The 11005-nt window shown below is 49.9% G+C and overlaps 1 protein-coding gene across 1 annotated transcript in view; it reads left to right on the top strand.

The window, feature by feature from the left end:
* psme1 (proteasome activator subunit 1) overlaps positions 1–9991 on the top strand; it is a 54858-nt gene extending 44867 nt beyond the window's left edge. The window contains exon 11 of the mRNA XM_041176028.1: positions 9644–9991. Coding sequence (XP_041031962.1) covers positions 9644–9724 — 81 coding nt within the window. The 3' untranslated portion in view covers positions 9725–9991. The remainder of the gene's footprint in view (positions 1–9643) is intronic.
* The last annotated feature ends 1014 nt before the right edge of the window (positions 9992–11005 follow it).

The raw sequence follows: 11005 nt of genomic DNA, 5'->3' as shown, positions 1-11005 counted from the left end.
TAACCCTAACCCTAACCCTAACCCTAACCCTAACCCTAACCCTAACCCTAACCCTAACCCTAACCCTAACCCTAACCCTAACCCTAACCCTAACCCTAACCCTAACCCTAACCCTAACCCTAACCTAACCCTAACCCTAACCCTAACCCTAACCCTAACCCTAACCCTAACCCTAACCCTAACCCTAACCCTAACCCTAACCCTAACCCTAACCCTAACCCTAACCCTAACCCTAACCCTAACCCTAACCCTAACCCTAACCCTAACCCTAACCCTAACCCTAACCCTAACCCTAACCCTAACCCTAACCCTAACCCTAACCCTAACCCTAACCCTAACCCTAACCCTAACCCTAACCCTAACCCTAACCCTAACCCTAACCCTAACCCTAACCCTAACCCTAACCCTAACCCTAACCCTAACCCTAACCCTAACCCTAACCCTAACCCTAAAACTAACCCTAAACCTAACACTAACCCTAAAACTAACCCTAACCCAAACCCTAACCCTAACCCTAACACTAACCCTAACGCTAACCCTAACACTAACACTAACAATAACCCTAACCCTAACCGTAACACTAACCCTAACCCTAACCGTAACACTAACCCTAACCCTAACCCTAACCCTAACCCTAACCCCTAACACTAACCACTAACCCGAACCCTAACAATTACCTGAACAGTAACACCTAACACTAACCCTAACACTAACCCTAACCCTAACACTAACCACTAACCCTAACGCTAACCCTAACCCTAACACTAACCACTAACCCTAACCCTAACACTAACCCCTAACACTAACCCTAACACTAACCCTAACACTAACCCTAACCCTAACCCTAACCCTAACCCTAACCCTAACCCTAACCCTAACCCTAACCCTAACACTAACACCAAACCCTAACCCTAACACTAACCCCAACCCTAACCGTAGCCCTAACCCTAACACTAACCCCTAACCCTAACACTAAAACCTAACCCTAATACTAACACTAACACCTAACCCTAACCCTAATCCTAACACTAATCCCTAATCCTAACCCTAACCCCTAACCCTAACACTAACCCCTAACACAAACACTAACCCCTAACCCTAACACTAACCCCTAACCCTAACCCCTAACCCTAACACTAACCCTTAACCCTAACACTAACCCTTAACCCTAACACTAACCCCAACCCTAATCCTAACACTAACCGCTAACCTTAACCCTAATCCTAACACTAACCCCTAACCCTAACACTAACCCTAACCCTAGCCCTAACCCTAACCCCTAACCCTAATCCTAACACTAACCCCTAACCCTAACCCTAACACTAACCCTAACCCCTAACACTAACCCTAACACTAACCCTAACCCCAACCCTAACCCGTAACCCTAACACTAACCCCTAACCCTAACCCTAACACTAACCCTAACACTAACCCTAACCCTAAACCAAACACAGAGTTTCCCTAACCCTAATTCCAAAACTAACGCAAAGTACCCTAACCCTAACCCTAACACAGAGTACACTAACCCTAACCCTAACACAGAGTACCCTAACCCTAACCCTAACACAGAGTACACTAACCCTAACCCTAACACAGAGTACCCTAACCCTAACCCTAACACAGAGTACCCTAACCCTAACCCTAACCCTAACACAGAGTACCCTAACCCTAACCCAAACACAGAGTACCCTAACCCTAACTCTAACCCTAACACAGAGTACCCTAACCCTAAACCTAATGAAGAGTACTCTAACCCCTACCCACTACACCGAACAGAGAGTAATCTAAACCCAAACTAAACCTAACCCTAAAAGTGAAGGTGTCCGCAGAATGATGCTGTCTCTCTCTCTCTCAGTGTCCGCTAAGTAACGCTCTCTCTCTCTCTCTCTGTGTCCGCTAAGTAACGATCTCTCTCTCTCTCTCACAGTGTTCACTAAGTAACGCTCTCTCTCTCTCGCAGTGTCCGCTAAGTAACGCTCTCTCTCTCTCTGTGTCCGCTAAGTAACGATCTCTCTCTCTCTCTCAGTGTTCACTAAGTAACGCTCTCTCTCTCTCGCAGTGTCTGCTAAGTAACGCTCGCTCTCTCGCAGTGTTCGCTAAGTAACGCTCTCTCTCTGTGTTCGCTAAGTAACGCTCTCTCTCTCTCTGTGTGTCCGCTAAGTAATGCTCTGTCTCTCACAGTGTCCGCTAAGTAACGCTCTCTCTCTCTCTCTCACAGTGTCCGCTAAGTAACGCTCTCTCTCTCTCTCTCTCTCACAGTGTCCGCTAAGTAACGCTCTCTCTCTCGCAGTGTTCGCTAAGTAATCCTCTCTCTCTCTCTCGGTGTCCGCTAAGTAACGCTCTCTCTCTCTCGCAGTGTTCGCTAAGTAATCCTCTCTCTCTCTCTCGGTGTCCGCTAAGTAACGCTCTCTCTCTCTCGCAGTGTTCGCTAAGTAAAGCTCTCTCCGTCTCTCTGTGTCCGCTAAGTAACGCTCTCTCTCTCTCTCTCAGTGTCCGCTAAGTAACGATCTCTCTCTCTCTCAGTGTCCGCTAAGTAACGATCACTCTCTCTCTCTCAGTGTCCGCTAAGTAACGATCTCTCTCTCTCTCAGTGTCCGCTAAGTAACGCTCTCTCTCTCTCTCTCTCAGTGTCCGCTAAGTAACGCTCTCTCTCTCTGTGTCCACTAAGTAACGCTCTCTCTCTCTCTCTGTGTCCGCTAAGTAACGCGCTCTCTCTCTCGCAGTGTCCGCTAAGTAACGATCTCTCTCTCTCTCTCAGTGTTCGCTAAGTAACGCTCTCTCTCTCTCGCAGTGTCTGCTAAGTAACGCTCTCTCTCTCTCTCGCAGTGTCCGCTAAGTATCGCTCTCTCTCTCTCTCTGTATCTGCTAAGTAACGCTCTCTCTCTCTCTGTGTCCGCTAAGTAACGCTCTGTCTCTCTCACACAGTGTCCGCTAAGTAACGCTCTCTCTCTCTCTGTGTCCGCTAAGTAACGCTCTCTCTCTCTCAGTGTTCGCTAAGTAACGCTCTCTCTCTCTCACACAGTGTCCGCTAAGTAACGCTCTCTCTCTCTCTGTGTTCGCTAAGTAACGCACTCTCTCTCTCCGTGTTCGCTAAGTAACGCTCTCTCTCTCTCACAGTGTCCGCTAAGTAACGCTCTCTCTCTCTCTGTGTCCGCTAAGTAACGCTCTCTCTCTCTCTCAGTGTTCGCTAAGTAACGCTCTCTCTCTCTCACACAGTGTCCGCTAAGTAACGCTCTCTCTCTCTCTCTGTCCGCTAAGTAACGCTCTCTCTCTCTCTCTCTCTGTGTCCGCTAAGTAACGCACTCTCTCTCTCCGTGTTCGCTAAGTAACGCTCTCTCTCTCTCACAGTGTCCGCTAAGTAACGCTCTCTCTCTCTCTCTGTCCGCTAAGTAACGCTCTCTCTCTGTGTCCGCTAAGTAACGCTCTCTCTTTCTCTGTCCGCTAAGTAACGCTCTCTCTCTGTGTCCGCTAAGTAACGCTCTCTCTCTCTCTCGCAATGTCCGCTAAGTAACGCTCTCTCTCTCTCTCTGTGTCCGTTAAGTAACGCTCCCTCTCCCTCTGTGTCCGCTTGGTAACGCTCTCTCTCTCTCTGTGTCTGCTAAGTAACGCTCTCTCTCTCTCTCTGTGTCCGCTAAGTAACGCTCTCTCTCTCTCAGTGTCCGCTAAGTAACGATCTCTCTCTCTCTCTGTGTCCGCTAAGTAACGCTCTCTCTCTCTCTCTCTCTGTGTCCGCTAAGTAACGCTCTCTCTCTCTCTCTCTCACAGTGTCTGCTAAGTAACGCTCTCTCTCTCTCTCTCGCAGTGTCCGCTAAGTAACGCTCTCTCTCAGCGTCCGCTAAGTAACGATCTCTCTCTCTCTCTCTCTCAGTGTTCGCTAAGTAATGCTCTTTCTGTGTCCGCTAAGTAACGATCTCTCTCTCTCAGTGTCTGTTAAGTAACGCTCTCTCTCTCTCTCGCAGTGTCCGCTAAGTAACGCTCTCTCTCTGTGTCCGCTAAGTAATGCTCTCTCTCTCTCTCTCTGTGTCCACTAAGTAACGCTCTATCTCTGTGTCCACTAAGTAATGCTCTCTCTCTCTCTCACAGTGTCCACTAAGTAACGCTCTCTCTCTCTCTCTGTCCACTAAGTAACGCTCTATCTCTCTCTTTCTGTGTCCACTAAGTAACGCTCTCTCTCTCTCTCTCTCTCTCACAGTGTCCGCTAAGTAATGCTCTCTCTCTCACAGTGTCCACTAAGTAACTCTCTCTCTCAGTGTCCGCTAAGTAACGCTCTCTCTCTCAGTGTCCACTAAGTAACACTTTCTCTCTCTCTCTCACAGTGTCCGCTAAGTAACGCGCTCTCTCTCTCTCGCAGTGTTCGTTAAGTAACGCTCTCTCTCTCTCAGTGTCCGCTAAGTAACGATCTCTCTCTCTCTCTCTCTGTGTTCGCTAAGTAACGCGCTCTCTCTCTCTCTCTGTGTTCACTAAGTAATGCTCTCTCTCTGTGTCCGCTAAGTAACGCTCTCTCTCTCTCACAGTGTCCGCTAAGTAACGCTCTCTCTGTGTTCGCTAAGTAACGCTCTCTCTCTCTCTCTGTGTCCACTAAGTAACGCTCTCTCTCGCTCTCTCTCTCAGTGTCCGCTAAGTAACGCTCTCTCTCTCTGTGTCCACTAAGTAACGCTCTCTCTCTCTCTCTGTGTCCACTAAGTAACGCTCTCTCTCTCTCTCTCTCTGTGTCCGCTAAGTAACGCTCTGTCTCTCTCTCTCTCACAGTGTCCGCTAAGTAATGCTCTCTCTCTCTCTCTCTCTCAGTGTCCGCTAAGTAACGTTCTCTCTCTCTCTCACAGTGTCCGCTAAGTAACGCTCTCTCTCTGTGTTCGCTAAGTAACCCGCTCTCTCTCAGTGTCCACTAAGTAACGCTCTCTCTCTCTCTCTCTCTCACACAGTGTCCGCTAATTAATGCTCTCTCTCAGTGTTCGCTAAGTAACGCTCTCTCTGTGTCCACTAAGTAACACTCTCTCTCTCTCTCTCACAGTGTCCGCTAAGTAACGCTCTCTCTCTCTCTCTCAGTGTCCGCTAAGTAACGCTCTCTCTCTCTCTGTGTCCACTAAGTAACGCTCTCTCTCTCTCTGTGTCCGCTAAGTAACGCTCTCTCTGTGTCCACTAAGTAACACTCTCTCTCACAGTGTCTGCTAAGTAACGCTCTCTCTCTCTCTGTGTCCGCTAAGTAACGCTCTCTCTCTCTCTCTCTCTGTGTCCGCTAAGTAACGTTCTCTCTCTCTCTCTCTCTGTCCACTAAGTAATGATCTCTCTCTCTCTCTCTCTCAGTGTTCGCTAAGTAACGCTCTCTCTCTGTGTCCACTAAGTAACGCTCTCTCTCTCTCTCAGTGTCCACTAAGTAACGCTCTCTCTCTCTCTCAGTGTCCACTAAGTAACGCTCTCTCTCTCTCTCTCAGTGACCGCTAAGTAACGCTCTCTCTCTCTCAGTGTCCGCTAAGTAACGCTCTCTCTCTGTGTCCACTAAGTAACGCTCTCTCTCTCTCTCTCTCACAGTGTCCGCTAAGTAACGCTCTCTCTCTCTCTCGTAGTGTTCGCTAAGTAACGCTCTCTCTCTCTCTCAGTGTTCGCTAAGTAACGATCTCTCTCTCTCTGTGTCCGCTAAGTAACGCTCTCTCTCTCAGTGTCCGCTAATTAATGATCTCTCTCTCTCAGTGTTCACTAAGTAACGCTCTCTCTCTCTTTCTCTCTGTGTCCGCTAAGTAACACTCTCTCTCTCTCTGTGTCTGTTAAGTAACGCTCTCTCTCTCTCTCTGTGTCCACTAAGTAACGCTCTCTCTCTCTCTCTCAGTGTCCGCTGAGTAACGCTCTCTCTCTCTCTCTCACAGTGTCCACTAAGTAACGCTCTCTCTCTCTCACACTGTCCGCTAAGTAACGCTCTCTCTCTCTCTCTGTGTCCGCTAAGTAACGCTCTCTCTCACAGTGTCCGCTAAGTAACGCTCTCTCTCACAGTGTCCACTAAGTAACGCTCTCTCTCTCACAGTGTCTGCTAAGTAACGCTCTCTCTCTCTCTCTCAGTGTCCGCTAAGTAACGCTCTCTCTCTCTCTCTGTGTCCGCTAAGTAACGCTCTCTCTCTCTCTCACACAGTGTCCGCTGAGTAACACTCTCTCTCTCTCACAGTGTCCGCTAAGTAACGCTCTCTCTCTCACAGTGTCCGCTAAGTAACGCTCTCTCTCTCACAGTGTCCGCTAAGTAACACTCTCTCTCTCTCGCAGTGTCCACTAAGTAATGCGCTCTCTCTCTCTCTCACAGTGTCCGCTAAGTAACGCTCTCTCTCTCTCAGTGTCCGCTAAGTAACGCTCTCTCTCTCTCAGTGTCCGCTAAGTAACGCTCTCTCTCTGTGTCCACTAAGTAACGCTCTCTCTCTCTCTGTGTCCGCTAAGTAACGCTCTCTCTCTCTCTCTCTGTGTCCGCTAAGTAACGTTCTCTCTCTCTCTCTGTGTCCACTAAGTAACGATCTCTCTCTCTCTCTCTCTCAGTGTTCGCTAAGTAACACTCTCTCTCTCTCTCTCTCAGTGTCCGCTAAGAAACGCTCTCTCTCTGTGTCCACTAAGTAACGCTCTCTCTCTCTCAGTGTCCGCTAAGTAACGCTCTCTCTCTGTGTCCGCTAAGTAACGCTCTCTCTGTGTCCACTAAGTAACACTCTCTCTCTCTCTCTCTCTCACAGTGTCCGCTAAGTAACGCTCTCTCTCTCTCTCTCTGTGTCCGCTAAGTAACGTTCTCTCTCTCTCTGTGTCCACTAAGTAACGATCTCTCTCTCTCTCAGTGTTCGCTAAGTAACGCTCTCTCTCTCTCTCTCTCAGTGTCCGCTAAGAAACGCTCTCTCTCTGTGTCCACTAAGTAACGCTCTTTCTCTCTCTCAGTGTCCACTAAGTAACGCTCTCTCTCTCTCTCAGTGTCCACTAAGTAACGCTCTCTCTCTCTCTCTCAGTGTCCGCTAAGTAACGCTCTCTCTCTCTGTGTCCGCTAAGTAACGCTCTCTCTCTGTGTCCACTAAGTAACGCTCTCTCTCTCTCTCTCACAGTGTCCGCTAAGTAACGCTCTCTCTCTCTCTCGCAGTGTTCGCTAAGTAACGCTCTCTCTCTCTCTGTGTTCGCTAAGTAACGATCTCTCTCTCTCTGTGTCCGCTAAGTAACGCTCTCTCTCTCAGTGTCCGCTAATTAATGATCTCTCTCTCTCAGTGTTCACTAAGTTAACGCTCTCTCTCTCTTTCTCTCTTTGTCCGCTAAGTAACACTCTCTCTCTCTCTGTGTCTGTTAAGTAACGCTCTCTCTCTCTCTCTCTCTCTCTCTGTGTCCACTAAGTAACGCTCTCTCTCTCTCTCTCAGTGTCCGCTGAGTAACGCTCTCTCTCTCTCTCTCACAGTGTCCACTAAGTAACGCTCTCTCTCTCACAGTGTCCACTAAGTAACGCTCTCTCTCTCACAGTGTCTGCTAAGTAACGCTCTCTCTCTCTCTCTCAGTGTCCGCTAAGTAACGCTCTCTCTCTCTCTCTCTGTGTCCGCTAAGTAACGCTCTCTCTCTCTCTCACACAGTGTCCGCTGAGTAACACTCTCTCTCTCTCACAGTGTCCGCTAAGTAACGCTCTCTCTCTCACAGTGTCCGCTAAGTAACACTCTCTCTCTCTCGCAGTGTCCACTAAGTAATGCGCTCTCTCTCTCTCTCACAGTGTCCGCTAAGTAACGCTCTCTCTCTCTCAGTGTCTGCTAAGTAACGCTCTCTCTCTGTGTCCACTAAGTAACGCTCTCTCTCTCTCTCTCTCACAGTGTCCGCTAAGTAACGCTCTCTCTCTCTCTCGCAGTGTTCGCTAAGTAACGCTCTCTCTCTCTCTCAGTGTTCGCTAAGTAACGATCTCTCTCTCTCTGTGTCCGCTAAGTAACGCTCTCTCTCTCAGTGTCCGCTAATTAATGATCTCTCTCTCTCAGTGTTCACTAAGTAACGCTCTCTCTCTTTCTCTCTGTGTCCGCTAAGTAACACTCTCTCTCTCTGTGTCTGTTAAGTAACGCTCTCTCTCTCTCTCTCTCTGTGTCCACTAAGTAACGCTCTCTCTCTCTCTCTCAGTGTCCGCTGAGTAACGCTCTCTCTCTCTCTCTCACAGTGTCCGCTAAGTAACGCTCTCTCTCTCACAGTGTCCACTAAGTAACGCTCTCTCTCTCACAGTGTCTGCTAAGTAACGCTCTCTCTCTCTCTCTCAGTGTCCGCTAAGTAACGCTCTCTCTCTCTCTCTCTCTGTGTCCGCTAAGTAACGCTCTCTCTCTCACACAGTGTCCGCTGAGTAACACTCTCTCTCTCTCACAGTGTCCGCTAAGTAACGCTCTCTCTCTCACAGTGTCCGCTAAGTAACACTCTCTCTCTCTCGCAGTGTCCACTAAGTAATGCGCTCTCTCTCTCTCACAGTGTCCACTAAGTAACGCTCTCTCTCTCTGTGTCCGCTAAGTAACGCTCTCTCTCTCTCAGTGTCCGCTAAGTAACGCTCTCTCTCTGTGTCCACTAAGTAACGCTCTCTCTCTCTCTCTCTCACAGTGTCCGCTAAGTAACGCTCTCTCTCTCTCTCGCAGTGTTCGCTAAGTAACGCTCTCTCTCTCTCTCAGTGTTCGCTAAGTAACGATCTCTCTCTCTCTGTGTCCGCTAAGTAACGCTCTCTCTCTGTGTCCGCTAATTAATGATCTCTCTCTCTCAGTGTTCACTAAGTAACGCTCTCTCTCTCTTTCTCTCTGTGTCCGCTAAGTAACACTCTCTCTCTCTGTGTCTGTTAAGTAACGCTCTCTCTCTCTCTCTCTCTCTGTGTCCACTAAGTAACGCTCTCTCTCTCTCTCTCAGTGTCCGCTGAGTAACGCTCTCTCTCTCTCTCTCACAGTGTCCGCTAAGTAACGCTCTCTCTCTCACAGTGTCCACTAAGTAACGCTCTCTCTCTCACAGTGTCTGCTAAGTAACGCTCTCTCTCTCTCTCTCAGTGTCCGCTAAGTAACGCTCTCTCTCTCTCTCTCTGTGTCCGCTAAGTAACGCTCTCTCTCTCTCTCACACAGTGTCCGCTGAGTAACTCTCTCTCTCACAGTGTCCGCTAAGTAACGCTTTCTCTCTCACAGTGTCCGCTAAGTAACGCTCTCTCTCTCACAGTGTCCGCTAAGTAACACTCTCTCTCTCTCGCAGTGTCCACTAAGTAATGCGCTCTCTCTCTCTCTCACAGTGTCCGCTAAGTAACGCTCTCTCTCTCAGTGTCCACTAAGTTACGCTCTCTCTCACTCTGTGTCCGCTAAGTTACGCTCTCTCTCTCTCTCAGTGTCCGCTAACTTACGCTCTCTCTCTGTGTCCGCTAAGTAATGCTCTCTCTCTCTCTCTCTCTGTGTCCTCTAAGTAACGCTCTGTCTCCCTTTCACAGTGTCCGCTAAGTTACGATCTCTCTCTCTCTGTGTCTGTTAAGTAACGCTCTCTCTCTCTGTGTCCGCCAAGTAATGCTCTCTCTCTCTCTCTGTCCGCTAAGTAACGCTCTCTCTCTCTCTCTGTCCGTTAAGTAACGCTGTCCCTCTCTCTCTCTCCGTTAAGTAACGCTGTCCCTCTCTCTCTCTCCGCTAAGTCACGGTGTCCCTCTCTCTCTCTCTCTCCCTCACAGGCGATCTTGTACGACATCATCACCAAGAATTTCACAAAGATCAAATTGCCGAGAGGGGAAACGAAGGCTCTGATCTACTGAGCGAGAACGCGACGCTCCCCTTCTCCCTGTCTGCCTCCTACCTCTACCCACGGGCGGCCTGCGTTCAGCTCCTCGGTCACTCGATGTCTGGGATGTCCGCCCTCCGCCCCTCTCTCTCTCTCTCTCTCTCTCTCCTGCTGGTCTCTGTCCGTGGACCCGAGCGTCTATGCGCCTGGCCCTCCATCTCTCGGTGCCATATCTGGGTGTAAATTTGTAGGGCTGGGTGTAGCCTGTTAACGATCGTGCCAATAAAGGTTTTCTCCGACACTTTGCCGCAGAGGATTGTGGTGAGGCGGTTAAAGAGCGCGAGAGGGTGGGGTTCCCGGGGTCTGGTGCATGGTTTCCACCTCGGCTCCGCGTTTTCTCTCTCTCCTGTCACCAAGGAACAGGAGGAGGCCATTCAGCCCCTCCCTCCTCCTCCAGCCTGTTACACAGGGACAGGAGGAGGCCATTCAGCCCATCCTCCTCCTCCAGCTTGTTACACAGGAACAGGAGGAGGCCATTCAGCCCCTCTCCTTGAGCCTGTTACTCAGAAACAGGAGGCCATTCAGCCCCTCCTCCTCCAGCCTGTTACACAGGAACAGGAGGAGGCCATTCAGCCCCTCCTCCTCCAGCCTGTTACCAATGGAACGAGGGAGGGGGCCCAAGGTGGGAGCAGTGGAGGAACTAGGAGCAGGAGCTGGCCACTCGGCCCTTCGCGCCTGCTCTCCCCCCTCCGTTCAACGTGACCGTGGCTGATTTGAACTCTGTACTCCCGCTCTCTCTCTCCCCTCCCCATCCCCTTTAGAGCCTACAAGTACATACACTTCTTTCCCGAATAGACTCGGTGACCCGGCTTCCATGGTGGAGAACGCCACTGGGGTTCACCACCCTTCCGAGCGAAGACATTTCTCCTAACCTCAGTCCCCAACGGCCTAATCCCCGTAACCTGAGGCTCCGAACCCTCGCCCTGGACCCCCGCCCAGCACAGGAAAGGTCCTCCCAATGTCCATCTAGTCCCACCCTGCCAGGTTTTGACACGTTTCAACGAGATGCCCTCTCGTTCTGCTCCACGCTGACGAACGCAGGCCACGGTGCCCAGCTTTCTGCCCAATAATAAGTGACAAAATTATTGGTTTATTATAAACATAGACTTGCCAAGTAGGTGGGCAAAGCTCACGAACAAACACCGTGGAGGTGTAATAACTCCTCTTTCCACACACTCCAACTCCTCTCGTTCGCGCGCACTAAAATAATTGACGACGATAGAGGAATTCTGATGATTAAAGGTTCAAGGGATAA

The sequence above is a fragment of the Carcharodon carcharias genome, chromosome 27 (genome assembly GCF_017639515.1).
Source record: "Carcharodon carcharias isolate sCarCar2 chromosome 27, sCarCar2.pri, whole genome shotgun sequence".
In the NCBI taxonomy this organism is placed as follows: Eukaryota; Metazoa; Chordata; class Chondrichthyes; order Lamniformes; family Lamnidae; genus Carcharodon; species Carcharodon carcharias.
The sequence above is the reverse complement of the archived record's forward strand: the minus strand, read 5'-3'. Positions and strand labels throughout refer to the sequence as shown.